Below are 22,248 nucleotides of genomic sequence, written 5' to 3'. Positions count from 1 at the left end.
AGCCTTTTTTATGGGCTAAGTGTCACAATTTTAAAACTTATTTACTTATCAGTAATGCATGTCCAAATTCCTATATTCACTGTTTTCATACCTTAGGGTCTCAGTGTGCAGCTTTATATTTGTTGGAGTATATTTCATGTTCAGTGTGCACATGTTCCCATTTGTCTGTTAGGAAATGCAGTCAGTTTTCTCATTTTAAACAATGTGATCTGTGGTATTTCATATACTAACCTATCAATAACTTCACTGCATTACATTTCTGGATTGCTGTAGGTATGTATACACTACTATAGGGATCCGTATCCTATCATTGAGCACTATCAGATGTCCAAGGTGGTGAACATATATTACCTATGGTTTAGTGAGAGAGCATATACACTGTAAACTATAAACTAATCAACACAAGTGCTAGTGATGAAAGCTAATGTATGTTAGAGGCTATGGACACCTTTGACATATAAAAATGACTTTTATACAGTGGCATGCAAAAGTTTGAGCATCCCTTGTCAAGTTTACTGATATTCTGAACAATTAAGCAAGATGAAGATGAAATTATCTGTAAAAGCCAGAAAGTTAAGGATAACACATATCCTCTGCATTTTAGACAAAAAAAATATATATTTTTTACAATTTTTAAATTCACAACAAAAAATAAAGTTGGCCAATGCAAAATAGTGGGTACCCTGCATGGTTAGTACCCTGCAGCACCCCCTTTGGCAAGTATCAAAGCTTGTAAATGTGTTTTGCAGCCAGCCAAGAGTCTTTCAATTCTTGTTTGAGGGATTTTCATACTTTCTTCTTTGGAAAAGTCTTCTTGTTCTGTAAGATGCCTGGGTCCTCTTGCATGCACTGCTCTTTTGCGGTCTAGCCGCAGATTTTCAATGATGTTCAGATCAGGGGACTGTGAGGGCCATTGTAAAACCTTCAGCTTGTACCTTTTCACATAGGCTAATGTGGATTTTGAATCGTGTTTAGGATCCTTATCCATTTGTAGAAGTCATCCTCTTTTCAACTTCAGCTTTTTTACAGATGATGTTATGTTTGCTTGAAGAATTTGTTAAACTTTAATTGAATCCATTCTTCCCTCTACCCGTGAAATGTTCCCTGTGCCATTGGATAGAACACAACCCAAAGCATGATTAATCCACCCCCATGCTTAATGGTTGGCGAGATATTCTTGTCATGACATTCTGTCTCCTTTTTTTCCAAACATTTGGTTTGATCATTGTGGCCAAGGAGTTCTATTTTAACCTCATCAGTTAACACGACTTGTTTCCAAAATAGATCAGTCTTGTTTAGATGTTATTTTGCATACTTCTGATGCTAAATTTTATGCTTAGGACGCAGGAGAGATTTTCTTCAGATGACTCTTCCATGAAGGCTATTTTTCTGTAGGTGTCTCTGAACAGTAGAACAATGTACCACAACTCCAGAGTCGGCTAAATCTTCCTGAAGGACTTTTGCAGTGAAGTGAAGGTTCTGATTTGCCACTCTAGCAATCCTACGAGCAGCTCTCACAGAAATTTTGCTTGGTTTTCCAGACCTTATCCTGACCTCCACTGTTTCTGTATGTGCCATTTCTGAATTACTTTTCGAACTGAGGAAAGGGCAACTTGAAAACGCTTTGCTATTTTCTTCTAGCTTTCTTCTGCTTTGTGGACCTTCACCATTTTTATTTTCAGAGTGCTAGGCAGCTGCTTTGAAAAACTCATGGCTGTTGTTTTATTTGCACAAGGTTAGAGGAAGCTGGGTTTTTAAATAGCTGTGAAATTTGCATCACCTGCCCCTTCGTAACTATGATAATGAACAAGCCACAAACCTAACAGGCTAATTAAGGTCTGAAATGATAGTCAAAGTTATCTGAGCACACAAATCTCCAAGGGTGTTCAAACTTTTGCACTGGCCCATTTTCATTTTTGTAGTTATTAAAATGTTAAAGCAGGGCTGTGGAGTCGGAGTCGGAGTCGTGGAGTCGGAGTCGGAGTCGGAGCTCATTTTGGTGGAGTCGGAGTCGGAGTCGGTATAAAATGCACCGACTCCGACTCCTAAAATATATAATAAATTGGGGACAGGAGTGCAATGCAGAATGTGCTGAATATTTTACTAAATAATAACATTTAGTATAATGCTTATATTTAAGTGAAAAATTTATTGTAGTACAATGTGAACATCAGACATTTAATTGTTTTTATGATACAATAATCAAGATATTTGGATAGAACATATAATATTTATTGGAATACAACTTTAGAACACAAAAAACTAATAAATTGTAAATATGTAATATATATATATATATATATATATATATACACACAGTGTATATACACACACAAGATATATATGTAATCTACTGTATATTACATAGTGTATTACATATTTACAATTTATTACAGTTTTTTGTGTTCTAAAGTTGTATTCCAATAAATATATTTTATGTTCTATCCAAATATCTTGATTATCGTATCATAAAAATTATTAAATGTCTGATGTTCACATACACATATTCATGTACTACAATAAATTTTTCACCTAACTAAGCAATATATGTAGGAGTCGGAGTCGGAGCCGGAGTCGGAGTCGGAGCCGGAGTCGGAGTCGGTGCAAGAGAATTTGAGGAGTCGGAGTCGGAGTCGGAGTCGAAGGTTTGGCTTACCGACTCCACAGCCCTGTGTTAAAGATGAAAATATTTTTTTTGTTCTTACCTAAAATATAAAGGAAATGTGTCATCTTTAACTTCATGCCTTTTAGAGATCATTTCATTTTCAACTTGATTAACTGTTCACAATAACAGTAATTTTGACCAGTGGTGCGCAAACTTCTGCATAGCACTGTATATGCCACTGGTTACCTTTATAGTTAAGACCATTGCACCAGATTTAAGACTTATAATGAATAAAGCAAAGTAGATTGCAGACTTAGTTTCATATGAAGTGTGCAGCCTAATCCATGTTTCAAATTTTACTATTATGACATTGTCCCCATATAGGCTTGTTATGAGGTCTGTGTGCACCTAAAGTACTTTTGTCTACATTTGTTCATATACAGCACAGTTTCTGCCCTGCACTTATTCCTCTGTGTGCTTTCCACTTGTTTATTTTTGAGCTGCATTCACTGAAACTATAGACAACTTCCCCTCTCCTGCGTTGATCTATGTACAACCTCCCCTTCTTTGGTCCTATCTCTCCTAAGGCTATGTTCACACCAGCGTTTAACACAACTTAGTGCTATCTGATGTCTTATCGGATAGCACTTGTGTTATGATTCAGGGACCGAGGAGGATCAAAAAATGCGGAAACCCAAAAGGTAACAGAGTGACTGGAACCTTAATGGACTGCAGACCTAATCCTGACACACAACTAGAAGTAGCCGTGGGATGAGCCTACAATGACCCAGTCGTCTCGACACAGCCATAGAACTAAATATTCTTACAGAGAGAAATATACAAAATCTAATCTGCCTCAGAGCAATCCCCAAAAAATAGATAGCCCTCCACATGTAAAGACTACGGTGATATAGGAAAACACAATACAAAGCTAGAAAAAACAGATTCAGCAAAGGTGAGGCCCAAACTATTTTATAGGAAAGGGTAGGAAGGAGCAACTGTCTGCAGCCGTAAAAACTCTAATAAATACCAGCACGCCTGATATGGAAAAAACCCTGAGGTCACAGAACCTCTCAACCACTATAGCTGCACACTGTTACTGGAATCCAAAAACACTAATATACTGTTTATAAGGGACTGAATTAATACCAAGCATGACAAAAAACATTTCAGAATCATGGAGCTAAGTATACAGACACTCACAGCAGAGAATGATCCAATCCCACCAAGAACTCCACACAGACAAAATAGGAATCAAGCATTAGTATCAAAGCAGAAAAAAACCAACAAGAAAGTGGAAACAATAAGCAGGGGTACAAGACCACTTATCTGAGAGGAGTTCTGGTAGTGAGCAGGGTTGGTTACAGAATGTCCTTAACACACAGGATATCCATTGAGCACCGGCAAGTAACAGTAGAAAACTGCTCAGTTATATAGTCCAATCAGAAATACCTGATTTCCAGTCCTCCACAGGTGTGTGGCTTTCATTCCACAGATCAACTGCACCACCAGCATTGCCCACAAGAGGGAGCCCCAAACTGGAAAATGTATTCACAACACACTTGCATGAATGTTATACTAAGGGACAGTGTCAACCAGCACTTATTTTATCATGCCGATTCGTCATGAGAAAAATAATTGCTGCATGCTGTGATTGGCAGTGGATATATTACAGCGCGCACCCATACAAGTCTATGAGTGCGTGCAAATTATCGGACTTCACTTGAATGTGATGGGAGTGCAATTTGATATACGCCGATACAGACAAGGGAGAAACTGGAGAAATGAATTTCTCCATCTTCTCCGCATCTGTGATTCAACTCTCGCAATCAAAAAATCAAACAAATCAGATCACCGTGAATGATACTCGGCTCATGCTCACAGCGGAGTTTAAGACCCTTGTCAGTAACATAATTGGCCTGATCCTCTTACATGAGAAGATCTATGGCTGTGAGAGCGAGCCCTAACACTGACAATCTGTAACAGCAAAATTGTAGACATTTTATAATATAGGATAAAATATCCTGTTGTAGCGCTCTCCCAGGAGTGAAATCAGAACCATGTAGTTTTTAAATAGGAGTTATTAACACCTCGATCTAACCGATAATGGATCAAAGCCAATGAAGGTTAAAATACATTAAAATTAAAATACAACGCGTGTCGGCTGAGCATCGTCAACCTTCATCAGCTATATAATGAAACGTTTTATAATAAAAAGATTATTTAAAAAATGCTTAGCTTTATAGTTATTAAGCAAATTAACAATACAAGCAATTCTGTATAACCTTTGAAATTTTGTACATTACTAGAATATAATACAGTTGTAAAAAGCAGATATACAGATTGATTACCTCCTCCACATGGTTTGGAACAATGGGACCATTTCTTCAAAGCCCATTCATACTCAACCACATCTTCTTCCAGAACATAGTTGTTACCTACATTTAAGGAATCTTCATGTATCATGTACTTGTAAGACAATGAGATTTTAACGTTTCCATTAGGAATTACCTGAAATACAAAAATAAAGCAATAGCTATAATGTAGATAGTAATGTGCAGGGGACAGGGAACTCAAAAGCTGACTCATTACACTATGTAACAAAAAAAATAAAAAATTCTGTTCCTGGGTTAAAAGTGTTATTTCCTGTTTAATTGTGCATTACTTATTGTGCAAAAAGTTGATTTAACCCCAAAACTTCACTTTTGTGGCTACCAGAATGATTTTAGGAAACCTATGTAGTCCTATAGTAAACTCACTATATTCGAATGTCATTGTTCATATCAACTACACATTACTGTCGTTTCATTAGTCTGATAAGATTTGTTTTCTCCTTTCATGGTAACCAAAGTATGAAAGATGTTTAGGACATCAGGATTCCAGACTTTACATCATTCAAAACTATTGATACACATAAGTATTACTCCATAATGATAACCAGTATCCTTCTCTTCCCCTTGCCCATTCGGCAAAGTTGAAAGAAGACTATGAAAATGTGAAGAGATTGTTGAATGAGATGAAATATGAGGAATATGGTTGGGAAGTAATTCGAGATTTCAAAATAGTTGCATTCTTGATGGGTCTTCAAGGAGGGAGGCCATACTAAGCTTCCATGCTTTCTTTGCCTTTTGGATAGCAGAGAAGCTACCATAGACATTATTGGCCTGAATGTACTGAGTTTCCGTGGCGAACAACAACATTAAATGGGAGCCACTTGTAGACCCTCGAAAGGTACTAATGCCACCTTTCCACATCAAACTAGGTCTCAAGAATCAATTTGTCACAGCTTTGGACAAGAAATCAGTGCCATTCAAGTACAGTATCTACAAGATCTCTTCCTAAAGCTTTCAGAAGCAAAAGTTAAAGCTGGCGTTTTATGTTGGCCCTCAAATTAAGAAAGTTATGGAATGTCAACATCAACAGTTTCCCAAACTCCTCAAAAGAAAAGAGAAAGAAGCATGGATCAATTTTGTTAATGTAGTTACAGGCTTCCTTTGGAAATCATAAAGCTGAAAACTGTTTTATTGGTTGAGATTGGTGAAGCAAAATGGGCTGCATGAGGTCTCAAAGTCCATATCCTTGATGCCCATCTCAATAGACTCAAACAGAAGATGAATTCCAAGGAGCAAGGAGAGCACTTTCATCAAGATAGAAAATTTCAAAATATCGGACGCCAGGGAAACTACAAGGAAAACCTGATGGCGGACTACATTTGGGAATTAATGCATAAATTGATATGACATACCCTCACAAAAGTAAACATTTCTAGGTTCATTTTCATCAATTTGTAGCATTTTGATTAAAATATGCTAATGATTTGAAATATATTGTATTTCGTTTTCATTATGAACTTACACCAAAACATTTGTAATTTTCCTTAAGACGGTATTCCAATTTCAGCTTTTCAGTGTCCTGACCGTAAAATCAAAGTTTTTGCAGGCTAATACATTTTTTCCATGTTTTTATGATATAGCCAATTAAGAAATGACATTTGTTCCCTGGGAACAAAAATCATATTACACAGTGTTATATGTAATAATATAACATTTTCATTGTCTTAACTTTTCAAGGTATCATCTTACCAGAGAATATGGGAGCACTTTGTGACCACTGAAAATGGAGTTTCTGAATGCTCTTTTAATTGTCTATGGAACTTCTGGAGATAGCAGAGAACAGACTTGAGTGATGGCTTGGGTATTTTGTGGGTTGAGTTGAAACTTTTATTAGTACCACAAAACAGTTTTTTTTCCTTACAAATGTTTTAAAAGCTATACAGTTTTTGCCGGATGAGTGGAAGTTGTCTGCATCATATTGTTTGATGACATTCTATTCTAATTTTTGGCAAGCAAAATTAACAAAAAGCAGCAGTTCAAGAATTTACAGTGGAACCTTGGTTTACAAGAACAAGCCGTTCTGGGAGTGTGCTTGTAAACCAAGTTACTCTTCTAGCAAAGCAAATTTTCCTATAGGAAATAATGCAATCTCAGACAATTCGTTCCACAACTTGTTCAATGTCTCATCCTGGTCCCTTATTGTGCCATTCCACACACGCACAAACATACGCACAAACACACACACAAACTCACATGTTCACCTTACCTTCTGTTCCCTCGCCAGCCTCCTGGTTCTTGTAGTCCACCGGTACTGGATGTGTATCGGGTAACCATCGTGACCGATGCCAGAGCTTCCGCTGCCAGCGCGCTGATGTCAAAGGCATGAGCCGCTTGCCTCTGATTGGTCAGTGTGCTGCCTTTGAGAAGCGGCTGACAGAGGAAGTTCCTCCATCATCGTGATGGTTACTTGATACACATCTTGTACCGGCGGACTACAAGAACCAGGAGGCCGGCGAGGGAATGGAAGTTAAGGTGAGCATAATATGTATGTGTGCATGTATGTTTGTGTGTGTTTGTGTGTGTTTGTGCGGACTGCAAGAGCAGGTGAGAGCACGGGGAAAGTACGGAACCGGAAGTGTGTGCGGTGAGTATTTGCTCGTACAGCAAAGCTTGCTCGTAAACTGAGTTACAAATTTACAGCAAGCTTTGCTCGTATAGCGAAATACTCGCAAGCCAGGTTACTCGTAAACCGAGGTTCCACTGTATTTTTAAAAATATTTAATGATGATACAAGTAATAAGACAGCTTTATTTGTCAGGTCACTCAGATAATAATGATAGCACATTTATATAGGTTTTTATGTTTTGGTACTTTTGCGCACTAAAATCATATAAAAAAAATGTTTTCTATAGCCACATTCTGCGAGCTATCATTTTTTTTAAATTTTTTTTGCCGACAGACCAGGTGAGAACTCGATTGCTCAAAAAGTAGAAAAAAGAAGTGGCAGCCACTGTGACATACATTAAACACTTTGTTATTCCATCATGGTGCAGGGGTACATTGTGGTCACACAACCTGGGGAATAGCTGTTTTGCATTTTATTATAATTAAAGTAAATTATAATTAAGTATAACACTATACCCAGCCCTTATGTATGTTGCGGGCAGGGGACAGACCACGGAAGGGGGGCCTGCTCGAGACGCTTGGATCCGGGGTCGTGGCGGTGGCTCGAGGGGAAGCCGGACCCGGGCCTGAACACCCGTCTGTCGCCCGCAAGTGAAAAGGGGGGTTATTATATAAGGAAGGTTTGTCAGTAACGCCACCCGTGGTGTGCGGTGATTGTTAGGGACACCGCTGCTGCCGTTAAGGTGATGCCCTGGACCGATGGAGTAGGGCAGCTGGATGTTATCCCCTCCATGGGTAGGGGACGTGTTGTCCCGGGGCCCCAATACAGGTGGGATGGGGCTGCGGAGCGCAATCTGCAGGGTTGGACCGGATGGTATTGGTGTACTCACAGTTCCTGAAAAACTTCACACAGAGTCCAGATGGTAAACCAAATTGCCAGTGACCGGTGACCTCCGGTGGGTGTGTTCGGATCCCACACCCTGGTACAGCAAACAGGGGTCCCTTCCTCCTGCACTTAGTGTTTGTGTCCTTTTGTAACTACTCCGCATGAAACGGGGAAGTCCACACCCAGTGATTTTGTGTGTTGGGAGCTGTGGCCTGCGAGAACTGACCCGTGGAATCTTAGCAGGCAATTGCGGAGCCCTATCCCCCTCGTTGGCCTTTCGTCTCGCTCTATCTGGGCCTCCTGTGGGACAAGACCTGAAATCTTGTCCCCGGCTGGTCAACTTGAAAGGTGCTTGAAGCTGTCCTTGCTCTAGGGTCCAGGTACCCTGTCTGTGCACGGCCTCCAGACCGGATACCCGCTGTCGGTACTGGCGGGCTACAACCCTGCCCTGGTGCAGTTAAGGTCTCCCGCAACCGGATCTCCGTCGCCTGTGGCCCTGTCTGCTGACTGCCACCTAATCAGTCGTCCGGTAGTCCAGGGGCTCCAACCCCTGACCACCCTGTCACTTTACACTCCTCTCACTTTCTCACTGTGACTGCAACTGTCTTGTTCCCTCCCAGGACATCTCAGAACCCCCAGGTGGGCGTCACCATCCACTTGGCCCCGCCCACTGGTGTGCTCCTATTGTCATGGGGGTGACTAGGCTTTGCTGGCTGATGTTGCGTACCTGGATGTGGGGGTTTGTAATGGAGGGCCAAAGAGGAGGGAATCCTGCACCTGGAAGAGGGGTGCAGTCATCTGTGACACCCTGATTTTGTCAGGGTGTGACACGTACCATCTCTATGCCCTTCTCTTAAAGGGAACCTGTCATGTCCAATAACACTATTAAGCTGCAGATATAGGATTTATCTGCAGGTTAATGGCATTATAAATGTGACCAGCCGCAGTACTGCAAATACAGCACCTGGGAGAAAATTAACTTTATTCCAGCAGCAAGCCGCCAGCTTTCAGTCACGCGGGTGTGTCCGGAACAATAACATTCACTCCACACAGCACTGAGAGCTGCAGCTGTAAGCATGCCCTGACACTCACTGACAGCCAGATCTGTACTGTTGCACTGCTGAGAGATCAGTCAGTTAGTGCCAGGGCGTGCTTACAGCTGCAGCTCTCAGTGCTGTGTGCAGTGGATGTGATCATTTTGGACATGCCTGCATGACTGAAAGCTGGTGGCTCGCTGCAGGAATAAAGTTCATTTTCTCCCGGGTGCCACACTTTTACGACAGCGACCGAGCACCATCATAATGCTGATAACCTACAGATTAACCCTATATCTGCAGGTTAATAGCACTATTGGACCTCTTTTTTGTAGCTTTTTTACATTCTCTATTACTGGCAGTAAAGTTCCCTGCCCAGAAATGCGTACAAAGCATTATGATGAGGGCAATTTGGGCTTGGGCTGCCCTGAAGCCGTGAAACTTGGGTATTTGTCCAGATTGCCCTTATTATTATCTATCTATGCTCACCACTTATTAACAGCTTTGCGTGTACAATGAATAAAAAGGCAGAAATCTTCAAATCAGTAGACGCCTCTACAGAGCTAATAAATACAGAGCACTACCTGCTAACATGTTAACTAGTTCTCTAGCGATAATCTCCTACTGATAAAACAATGATTTCACTACAACAACAGGGCAGTCAGTAATACTTTGCTGGAGTCAGGGTGTCTGCCCCTATATTTACTGCTCTCAGAAAACTTGGTGACAGATTCCATTTAACATGAATGTCTGCATGATGGTAAGAAATAAATAACGTTTAAACACTTACAAGAATTACAACTGGATTCCTCAAAGGTCCCATAGTCTGGATTGTCTCTCTGTTCTCATCATTCCGATACTCCCATTCAATGCCCATTTTCACAAACACTTTTGAGTCCTGAAGACTCTCATTTTCATCATTTAAAATGAATTTTCCAGTTGCCTGATTTCGGATAGCTAGAAATAAATCGTAAATAGACAATTACTACTAAGCTGATTGAAATTCTTTGCCAAATACAGAGCACACATTGTACACATCTGTTATGTATTTCTCAAGTTGGCGACTCTGAGTTTCGGAGTTTATCCAATGGGACAATATTAATCCTAAAAAACAAAGAAATAAGACATTTCCTGAACACAGTGTTGATAGAACTATGTCACGAACAGCACTCCACTGCCTCCAATCATCAAGACAATACACAATTGGCTGACAATTAATGGACAAGGAGACAGCTGCTTTCGCTACTAGGCCAATTATTATACATACAATGTGTCCACCCATATCTGCCATTAACTTGAGAACGGTGGCAGCTATAGGCATAGAAGTGGTGTCTAGATATAGTAAAATAGTCATGCGCTACGCAATGAAACAACCTATAGCACCACCTGGTAGAAAACAATGAAGTTAGCATTTTTATCTCGAAAACTGAACGAGATAGAGAAAAAAAGTGAATTACAAAGTTGTAGGGCATCATCAATTCAATACGAATCAACACCTTGCATACAGAAATGCAATGATATGAAACCCATGAGCCCCCCAAAACATTGAATGCTGGTCACACATATGGCGCTCATTTAACTTTGATGCTCAAAGTGGCCACCGTCAGCTGCAAAGCACATTTGGACTGGTAGGTTACACGTTTGCACAAGCATCTGTGATACGTCGTCGTAGGTCCTGGAATGTTGGTGGAGAGGCATACATCTGCTGTTTGATGTGACCTCACAGAAAGAAGTCCAATGGGGTCAGGTCAGGTGAGTGTGGAGGCCACTTCACGCAGCCACCATACCCAATGACTTGTAGGAAGGTCTCCATGAGGTATCGCTTCACGTCCGCAGCCTTGTGAGTTTTACACGTTCTAATCATAGCATTTCTGTATGCAAGGTGTTGATTCGTATTGAATTGATGATGCCCTACAACTTTGTAATTCTCTTTTTTTCTCTATCTCGTTCCGTTTTCGAAATAAAAATGCTAACTCCGTTGTTTTCCACCAGGTGGCACTATAGGTGGTTTCATTGCGTAGCACATGGCTACTTTACTATGACTTCCTGCTCCTGTCTGTTGTTTGTATTTCCCTCTGTATACTTGATCTCCCGGCTTCCGACTCGGTTCTATTTTCTAACTTGGTTTGGTTGGTTTTCGACTTTCCTGGCTTTAGACTCTGACTGTTTGACTACTCTTTGCCCCTGGTGATTTGCCAGGTAACTGCCTGCTGAAGTTACTCTGCTGTACTTCAGCTGCCTTTCTGTTACTGTGTTACTTTGTCTCTCCTTCACTACTCTGCTGCCACCTAGTGGGGAATACGCTGTACTATGTCCTACCAACCCTTTGAACAGTGTGACACATAAATTTGACAACTATTTAGCATTGATGATTAGTTATGCAGATTTTTGTCATGTCCCTGCATTGTTACAGTTTTGCTCCTAAAACTCTAAATTTTGTTAGTATTTTGTAAATTTCATTTGGTTTTCAACACTGACTGAATCCTTCTGAGCATGTTCTTGATGAGATTCAAGCATGTCTTGACCATAATCTGATCCCAGGTCTCTTCTATACGTTCCCAGTGTTGGTGCATACTCTTTGGCTCACATGGGTATGCACACAGCTTTTCCTTCAACCCTAATCACAAGTGTTTAATTGGATTGAGGTTTGGGTACTGTGGAGGCAAATCCAGCACCTCTACTTCATTGTGATTGAACTATTTATTCTCCAATCTCGACGTATGCTTCAGGTCATTGTCCTGCTGGAACACTATGTCGTCCATTTCATACCTATAGTACTCAAGTGTACAAAGTAAATCATCTTGTAGAATACTCACATATAGCTCAGCATTAAAACTACAGTTCCTTCAATTCCTTCATCCGTTAGCCTCCTTTTCCCTTGTGTCTTCCATACCCATTTGGACCCTTCAGATCCTAGTCTATTGACTTTCATCTCATCGCTCCAAATCACTTGTTTCCAATCTTCTACTGTTCACTTTTTGTACTTTTTTGCAAACTCGAGCCAATGCTTCTTATAAGGATATGGAAGTCGAGGCTTCTTCACCTTTTTTTGAGCCACCATTCCAGAATTGTTTAATGTGTGTTGCATGATGCTTGCATGGATGTCTGTGATCTCACTATTACGAAGCATATGAGCCACCTCCACTGTCGTGCCAGAACTGATAGACCTTGAGATGAGCCGACTTGTTGACTGTGATATTTTGCCTGGATGTCCACTTCTTGTCGTTTGAATGGATTGACGTACTTAATTTCATATTCATTCAATTGCTCATTTTAGAGTGGCCTTTTATTGTGGCCAGCCTAAGGCACACCTGTGCAATAATCATGCTGTCTAATCAGCATCATGATATGCCACACCTATGAGGTGGAAGGATTATCTCGGCAAAGGAAAAGTGCTCACTAACACAGATTTAGACAAATGTTTGAACAACATTTGAGAGAAAAAAGGTCTTTTGCATTCATAGAAAAAGTTGTAGATTTTTTACTTCAGATTATAAAAATGGGAAAAAAAACAAAAGTGCTGCATTTATATTTTTGTTCAGTATATAATAAATAGTTTTTATGTCGCTATATTCTCAGGGCTGTATCAGAGCTTATTTTTTGCACAGCAATTTGGAGGTTTTTTTTATATTTTTTGGGGTACATAACATTTTTTATCACTTTTTATTCAGATTTTTCAGATGCAGAATGAACAAAAACTAGCACTTCTTGTTTTTCCCGCAGCAAACACTGATCTGCGGTGTGACTTTCTGAGCCACAGCATGTCAATTGTCTGGTGCGGAGACGGGAGCGTCCTCTGCAGGGAGAACACAGCAAGAGACCATAGAGCCCCGAGCCCAGATCATGGGCATGGGCAGCTGCGGTCTTCTGCAGAGGAAACTCACGGGTCTGCAGGTCAGGACCTGCCGCGTCCAGGATGTACCCTTTCTATAACATTTTAGGATATGCTGTTTACTGTACTTGTACTTTTCCACTAACCAAGATAGTGGGTAGACGATTCAGTTTCTTGAATTAGTAAATGCCGTGCTCCAGCTGGAATCTCAAATATCCTAATGTAACCTACAATAACAAAAAATATTAAGATTAAGCTGCAGCAAAGGCATTTTTATTAGACATGTAAAATGATGGCAAATAATAAAGTGAATACCAAAAATAGTGTTAATAAACTTAAAGTATTTATTTTTATTTAGAACGGCGGCATAACATAGAATCTGTTGTTGTATCGTCATATATTAGTCCTAAATTAAGTCTGAGAATTAATTTTAGTGATTATTAATTTTATTGGTGTTGAGCAAGCGTGCTCGCCACTATTCAGTACTCGATTGAGCAGCGGGGAGCTCGGGTAGTCGCGGTGCTCGGATGTGTTGTCCAAAAAACAACAACCACAAAGCAAAGGCTTGCTTCACTGCATAATGTGAGGAGCCACCGCAGTGAGAGCCATTTGCAGTGTCTAAATGGCTCTTATTAGGAATAAAACAACAATTTCGGATGTAGTGTGAAAGGAAAAAAAAAATCCACCCTCTACCCAGAAATACTCTCTCTATGGCTGGCTGTATGTGGGCGGAGAGCCGAACTGCACAATCCTTGACTTCTATTATACTCGAGCACTTACAGAGAGTCTGACCTGGTTGACGAGTACTGAACACCCGAGTATTTCAGTGCTCGCCCATCTCTATTAATTATATATTTAACACCTTACTGTTGAAGCCTGTTTTCACCTTCCTGGCCAGGCCACATGTGGCGCCCCTGATCTGGTCAGGCACCACTGAGTATTGCACCCATGCTGGGTCAGTAGAAACAGGTAATCCCGAAGGCTGACTAGGGTGTGGACACACACAGACATGTAGTAACCAGGACACACACACAGCTTAGAGGGGACCCCTGGGCAGACCCAGGAAGGGGGCGTAGCCCTCACATCCCAGCTAGTGGTGGGTAGTGGGACTGGAAGGTAGAGAGTGGGCAGTGGCAGTCAGAGGAGTAGGAGTGGAGCAGCCACGTCTGAGGTGTAGAGCAGAAGAGCAGGACACTGTCACACCCTGCACCTGTAGTGGCTGCTGGCGGGGGAGAGCGGCTACCCAGTAGGGCTGCCTGAAAACCACCTAGTGAAGAGGTGGCTGAGTAAGGAGACTACCGGTAGGCCAGGCCCGCACGGGAAAACAGGTCCCTAGAGCAGGAACCCATTACTCGGCCTGCTAAACGTGCTGGTGAGGGTGCTGGATGTACCTCACCGAACCACACAGAGTCCGCAGCATCAACAGCAACGAGGGGGCCCATAAGTAAAAGAAGGCAAGCAGCCAGCATTACTTGGTCCACGCTGTCAGCAAACGGGCCAGAAAGGGGAGAACGGCAGTTGCAACTTCCCTGGGTGAGTCAGTCAGGGGTCTTCCCAAACAACAAGGGCTAGGAAGGCGAGTCAGCAGTCACCCCTGGATCAGCCTGAAGGATACCTGGTTCCACCTGGTTCATCATAGCATCGCCCGGGTCGTCTCACTGTACCAGCAGAAAGTGAGTAAAAACCCTGAAAGACATTGCTGCCTATGTGTGAGTTCTTCTGCGACCTGTGGTACTACACACTTACACTGAGCCCCTGGGGCCAACCTCACTCTCGGGAGGCCATAACACCAGATTGCATTTACCATCAGCCCCAGAAGCTCTCTAAACTGCTGTGGCGGTCACCCCCTGACCGCAATTACCAAGAGTGGCGTCACAATACCTATTGAAGTTAACCTGACCTACCTGTGGCCAGAAGATTACCAGCACGTGAAGTCCCTGAAGACCCTGAGGCGACCTGAAGGTAATGGGGCTTCACACAAAATTTTCAATTCTGCCCAGTGTTACTTAATTTGGTAATAACTCTGGAATGGATCCCAGTGATTCTGAGATTGTTTTTGTGACATATTCTACTTTGTTAGTGGTAAATTTAGGTTGATATGATTTCAGTTTACTTCTGAAAAATTGAAAATTTGATAAAAATTTTAAAAAATTTGCAATTTTTGAACAATAAAATTTGATGCCCTTAATACAGATAGTCATACCACTAAAATAATATTGAATAAGTAACATTTTTCACATGTATACTTTACATCAGCATCACTTATGAAAAATAATTATTTTGTTAGAAATGCAGAAGGGTTAAAAGTTTAGCAGCAAATTCATTTTTCCAATAACATTTACAAAACCTATTTTATTAGGGACCACTTCAAATTTTGAAGTGACTTTTAGGAGTGTATATTTCAAAAAGCACCCATTCAAAAAACTGCATCCTTCAAGGTATTAAAAACTCCATTGAGGAAGTTTGTTAACCCTTGAGGTACTTCACAGGAATTAAAATGAACTGGAAATAGAAAACAAATATCAGTTATTTTCCTCAAAAATATCCCTATACCGCCAAATTTTCATTTTCACAAGGGTAATAGAAGACAATGGACCACAGAATTTGTTGTGCAATTTCTGCTGAGTATGATTATACCCTATTTGTGGTCAAAAACTACTGTTTTGGCACACACCAGGGTTCAGAATATAAGGGGCAGTATTTGAATTTTAGAGCATAATTTTACTTGGAAGTGATTGCTGACAACATGCTGTATTTGCCAGGCACCAAAGGTGCCAAAACAGTAGAAACCCATTCAATCTACCCCCTCAAGGAATACATTTATGGGTGTGGTGAGCATCTTTAACTCACCGGTATGTCACAGAATTTTACAGCATTGGAACATGAAAATGAAAAGTTAAAATTTTTCCATAAAAATGTTGCTTTAGCCCTGAATTTTTCATTTTCACAAGAGTAGCAAGAGAAAATGAACCACACAATTTAATGTGCAATTTCTCCAGAGTATCCTGATACCTCATATGTGACTGAAAACTACTGTTTGGGGGCACGGAAATTTGAATTTTGGGGCACCATTTTGGCTGTAATAGGATGCAAACATCATGGCACTTTTGAAGAGACCCTAAACATGCCAAAACCGAAGGATCCCTCCGACAAGTGAACCCATTTTGAAAACTAAACCTTTTGAGGACTTAATCTAGGGGTGTAGAGAGCATTTTTAACCCTCAAGTGATTTGCAGAACTGTGTAACATTGGGCTGTAAAGATGAAAAATTACAATTTTTTTTCCTACTACAATGTTGTTTTAGCCCAAAGTTTTTAATTTTCAAAAGGGTTAGTAGGAGAAAAAAAGATGGCATAATTTTTTTACACAATTTCTCCTGAGTATGCTAATACCCTATATGTAGTGAAAAATTCCTTTTGAGGCAAAGTGCAAACCTCAGAAGGGAAGGAGTGGCATATTGGAGTTCAGCTTTTGCTGGACTGGTGGTTGTGTGGTTGTGGGTGCCATGTCACATTGTCAGAGCCCTGGAGGTGTCGGACAGCAGAACCCTCCACACATGACCCCATTTTACAAACTACACCTTCATTGAATTCATGTAAGTGTGCAGAGAGCATATTGGCACCACAGGTGCTTCACAATTGGACACTAAAGAAAAATATAGTTACATTTTTTACCATTAAGATGTAGTTTTAGCCCAAGATTGCAAATTTTCACAAGATAAAATGGGTAAAACTGGAACCAAAATTTCTTAGATCATTTTTACTGAATTAGGAAGCAGACATCTTCCTAGAATATTGTGCAGACACATATGCAGAGTACCTAAATATCAAAAGAGCAAAATCTCCCCTCAAGTGTCCCATTGTAGTGCCCAATACATTGTAGTGCCCAGCCTATGATTCTGGAGATACACAAATTAAGTGGGCTCTCCTTACACAGTAATACCAAACATGTGACTGCTAGCTGTGGTTTAGGTACACCTGTGGGGCTAAGATGGGAGAGGGACGTTTGAAAAATGATCCCTTTTTAAGATTCCAACAGGTTTGCTTATCACGAAATAATGCAGCAATTACAAAAGCTATTTTTTTAAGCTGTCCAAAAATGATTCTTTTTTTTGAGGGAGCAGGAAGAGGCTAGCTGTTTTTAGAGTGAAGAAACATTGACCTTTTAACAAGTCTTTCTAAAAATTAACCATATTTTTGAAGCTGTTTGATATTTGTGTACCATTAACCCCTATCACCCCTGAGCAATTTTCATTTTTTTTGTTTTTTCCTCCCCTTCTTCCAAGAGCCATAACTAGTTTATTTTTCCGCCAATATAGCCATAAGAGGTCTTGTTTCTTGCGGGCCAAGTTGTACTTTAAAATGACATTATTAATTTTACCGAATAGTGTACTGGAAAATGGGGAAAAAAAATGTAAAATTCGGTTCACTATATGGCAGTATGATTCCCCAGGCAGTACAAGTTCATAGATACCAAACATGTATTGATTTACTTTTACCTAAGTGGTGAAAAAAAATCAGAATATTGTAAAAAAAAATAAAAAATTGCGCTTTTATTGCTATTTTCCGAGACCTGCAGCTTTCTCAGTTTTCGGGATCTGGGGCTGTTTAATGGTTATTTTCTTTTAATCTTGAGCTATTTAAATTATACAATTTTTTGGTAGATGCAATGTTTTGATTGCCTGTTATTGCATTTTAATGCAATGTTGTAGCTACCCAAAAAAATGTAATTCTGGCATGTTGATTTTTTCTCGCTACTCCCTTAATTGATTTTATATTTTGAGAGATCAGGCATTTCTGAATGCAGAGATACCAAATGTGTGTTGCTGTTTTTTCAATTGTTTAATATTCAATGAGGGGGGTTATTTGAACTTTTAGGGTTTTTCATATTTTAAAAACTTGCTTTTTTAAAAATTTTTATTGATTTTATTACACCTCTTAGGCTATGTGCGCACAGTGCGTTTTTCGCAGTGTTTTTGCACGTTTTTCGGGTGCGTTTTTGGGCTCAAAACTGCATGACTGTGCATCCCCAGCAAAGTCTATGAGTTTTCATTATTGCTGTCCACACACAACTTTTTTTTTAACCCCTTAACGACCGCGGGCAGTAAAATTACGTCCTAAATGACATAATGTTACTGCCCGCGGTCTGCCGGCGGCAGCATGCCGTGATCGGCGCACATCTCAGCTGATTTTCACAGCTGAGATGTGTGCCTGCTAGGCACGAGCAGAATCGTTATCTGCTCGTGCCGATTAACCCCTTAAATGGCGCTGTCAATACGTGACAGCGCCATTATAAGCGCGATCGCGGTAAAGTTTTACTTACCGCCCGATACCGGAAGTCACGTGACGCGATCACGTGACTTCCGATAGTTGTCATGGTAGCACAGGGTCATGTGATGACTCCTGTACTACACCTGACTTGCTTTCACTTTCGCTGTGCCAGCGGCACAGCTAAAGAGAAAGAGAGCATATCTGCTGTTTACAGCCTTGTAGCTGTGATCAGCAGATACTGCAGAGCGATCGTAATGCTGATCGCAATAGCCCCCTAGGGGGACTAGTAAAATAAAAAAAAAAGTTAAAAAAAAGTTTTAAAAAATTAAAAAAAAACCAAAAAACTAAAAGTTCAAATCACCCCCCATTCGCCCCATTGAAAATTAAAGGGTTAAAAAAATAACAAAATATACACACTTTTGGTATCGCCGCGTTCAGAAACGCCCGATCTATCAAAATATAAAATCAATTAATCTGGTCAGTATACGGCGTAGCGGCAAAAAAATTCCAAACGCCAAAATGATGTTTTTTTGTCGCCACAACTTTTGCGCAAAATGCAATAAGAGGCGATCAAAACGTAGCATCTGCGCAAAAATGGTACCGTTAAAAACGTCAGCTCGAGACGCAAAAAATAAGCCATCACTGAGCCATAGATCCCGAAAAATGAGAACGCTACGGGTCACGGAATATGGCGTATAACGTGAGCCACTTTTTTCGGATTTTTTTTAACTTCTTATATAAAAGTAAACCTATACATGTTTGGTGTCTACGAACTCACACTGACCTGAGGCATCACACCCCCACATCAGTTTTACCATATAGTGAACACAGTGAATAAAATATCTCAAAAACCATAGTGCTATCGCACTTTTTTTGCAATTATTCTGCATTTGGAATTTTTTTGCCATTTTCCAGTACACTCTATGGTAAAACTGATGGTTTCATTTAAAATTACAGCTCGTTCCGCAAAAAATGAGCCCTCACATGACCACATTGACTGAAAAATAAAAAAGTTACGTCTCTCAGAAAAAGAATGGTGAAAAAAAAAACGGAAAGCGAAAAATCGGCCGGTTGTGAAGGGGTTAAGCTGCGTTTTTGAGCTTAAAAAAAAATAAAAATGGACATGTCAATTCTTTCCTGCATTTTTCTGCGTTTTCCCCCCATGCAATGCATTGGAAAAATGCAAAAAAAGAGAGATCAAAAACGCAGCAAAATGCGGCTAAAAACGCACCAAAACACGGTAAAAACGCATGCGCATTATTTGCATGCTTTTGCCACGTGTGCGTTTTTATGCGTTTTTAGCAGCCAACAACGCAGCGTCAAAAAACGCTGCGTGCGTACATAGCCTTTGGGTCTACAAGCCTGCACTTTCTGATTGCTTCTGCTGTTCAGAGAGACGCTTCAGCATCCCTTGGTTGAATAGCTGAATATTCTGTGTAATGTCTGATTTTGTTTGTATCTTTTCTTTCTGGTTTGTAAAGTGCAGCAAAATATATTGGTGCTTTGTAGATAAAGATGACTAGTATCAGTATTAATAAAGACTAATCAGAGAAAATGTATATCTTCTTGCTATAGAATACTATTTGGAATACCCTTCTTTGGTTTTAAGCAGTTGATGAGAACATATTTTATATGATGATATAATATTTTCATTATGAGTAGATCTGCATTTCCAGAATAACAATATACTATGTAATCTACCTTGTTTTTTGGGTGTTCTTGTAAATGTTCCTTTGACAACTTTACAATGCTTATTATCACCACCACATACTCCACACTTGTCTTCTTTTTTTATGGATCCAATCACTTTGTCACAGCCAACTTTCTGTACAAAAAATAAGAATAAAAAACAATATTTCTACTATACTCAAGGTTGTAAAAACAAACCATAATTTACCCACACACTGTATAATTTTAAACAACATTACATGCATGTGCGGAGCATCTGGAGAGAACAGATAGGTTATTTAGGTTGAACCTATAAGTTCAACCTATAGCCTAACATAATAATCAAAAAATAGACTCACACTTCTATACCCATCTCAAAAGTATAACACAAAAATGTGAACTATTGGACACAATTCAAAAGTAAAAACTATTTTTTATTATTACACATTAACCCCTTCAGCCCCCAGCCTGTTTTCACCTTAAAGACCCGGCCATTTTTTGCAATTTTGACCAGTGTCACTTTGACAGGTTATAACTCTGGAACACTTCAACGGATCCTGGCGATTCTGAGATTGTTTTTTCGTGACATATTGTGCTTCATGTCAGTAGTAAATTTAGGCCGATATGTTTTGCGTTAATTTGTGAAAATTTCGGAAATTTGGCGAAAATTTTGAAAATTTCGCAATTTTCAAAATTTGAAATTTTATGCCCATAAATCTGAGAGATAGGTCACACAAAATAGTTACTAAATAACATTTCCCACTTGTCTGCTTTACACCAGCGCAATTTTTGAAAAAAAAAAAAATTCCGTTAGGAAGTTAGAAGGGTTCAAAGTTCATCAGCAATTTCTCATTTTTCCAACAAAATTTACATAAAAAAAATTTTTAGGTACCACATCACATTTGGAGTGATTTGAGAAACCTAGGCGACAGAAAATACCCAAAAGTGACCCCATTCTAAAATCTGCACCCCTCACTCTGCTCAAAACCACATCCAAGAAGTTTATTAACCCTTTAGGAGCTTCACAGCAACCAAAGCAATGTAGACGAAAAAATGAAAATTTTACTTTTTTAACACAAAAATGTTACTTTAGCCATAAAAATTAGTATTTTCACAAGGGTATCAGGAAAAATGCATCATAAAATGTATTGTGCATTTTCTCCTGAGTACGCAGATACCTCATATGTGGTGGAAATCAAATGTTTGGGCACACGGCAGGACTCGGAAGGCAAGGAGCGCCATTTGAATTTTTGAGTGCAAAATTAGCTGCACTCATTAGCGGACGCCATGTCGGGTTTGAAGACTCCCTGAGGTGCCTAAACAATGGACCTCCCCCACAAGTGACCCCATTTTGGAAACTAGACCCCTCAAATATTTTTTCTAGATGTTTGATGTGCACTTTGATCCCCTGGGGGCTTCACAGAAGTTTATAACGTTGAGCCGTGAAAAGAAAAAAAATTTTTTTTACCACAAAACTGTTGCTTCAACCAGGTAGCTTTTTTTATCACAACGGTATCAGGAAAAAATGCACCATAAAATGTATTGTGCATTTTCTCCTGAGTACGCAGATACCCCATATGTGGTGGAAATCAAATGTTTGGGCACACAGCAGGACTCGGCAGGCAAGGAGCGCCATTTCACAGCAAAATTGGTTGGAATTATTAGCGGACGCCATGTTGCATTTGGAGACCCCCCTGAAGTGCCTAAACAATGGAGCTCCCCCACATGTGATCCCATTTTGGAAACTAGACCCCTCATGGAATTTATCTAGCTATTTAGTGAGCACTTTGAACCCCTGGAGGCTTCACAAACGTTTGTAATGTTCAGCCGTGAAAATATTTTATTATTTTTTTTACCACAAAATTGTTTTTTCAAACAGGTAGCTTTTTTTTCACAAGGGTATCAGGAAAAAATGCACCATAAAATGTATTGTGCAATTTCTCCTGAGTACACAGGTACCTCATATGTGGTGGAAATCAATTGTTTGGGCATACG

The 22,248-nt window shown here is 40.1% G+C and overlaps 1 protein-coding gene across 1 annotated transcript in view; it reads right to left on the bottom strand.

Moving 5' to 3' along the window:
• LOC142303261 (A disintegrin and metalloproteinase with thrombospondin motifs 2-like) overlaps nucleotides 1-22,248 on the bottom strand; it is a 646,340-nt gene that overhangs the window by 53,951 nt on the left and 570,141 nt on the right. Inside the window, exons 14-17 of the mRNA XM_075344495.1 lie at nucleotides 20,287-20,410; nucleotides 13,462-13,542; nucleotides 10,274-10,440; nucleotides 4,957-5,116 (exon numbers count right to left, since the gene is read on the bottom strand). Of these exons, the coding sequence (XP_075200610.1) occupies nucleotides 4,957-5,116; nucleotides 10,274-10,440; nucleotides 13,462-13,542; nucleotides 20,287-20,410 (532 nt within the window). The remainder of the gene's footprint in view (nucleotides 1-4,956; nucleotides 5,117-10,273; nucleotides 10,441-13,461; nucleotides 13,543-20,286; nucleotides 20,411-22,248) is intronic.

This window comes from Anomaloglossus baeobatrachus, chromosome 4, assembly GCF_048569485.1.
Source record: "Anomaloglossus baeobatrachus isolate aAnoBae1 chromosome 4, aAnoBae1.hap1, whole genome shotgun sequence".
Taxonomy (NCBI): domain Eukaryota; kingdom Metazoa; phylum Chordata; class Amphibia; order Anura; family Aromobatidae; genus Anomaloglossus; species Anomaloglossus baeobatrachus.
The sequence above is the reverse complement of the archived record's forward strand: the minus strand, read 5'-3'. Positions and strand labels throughout refer to the sequence as shown.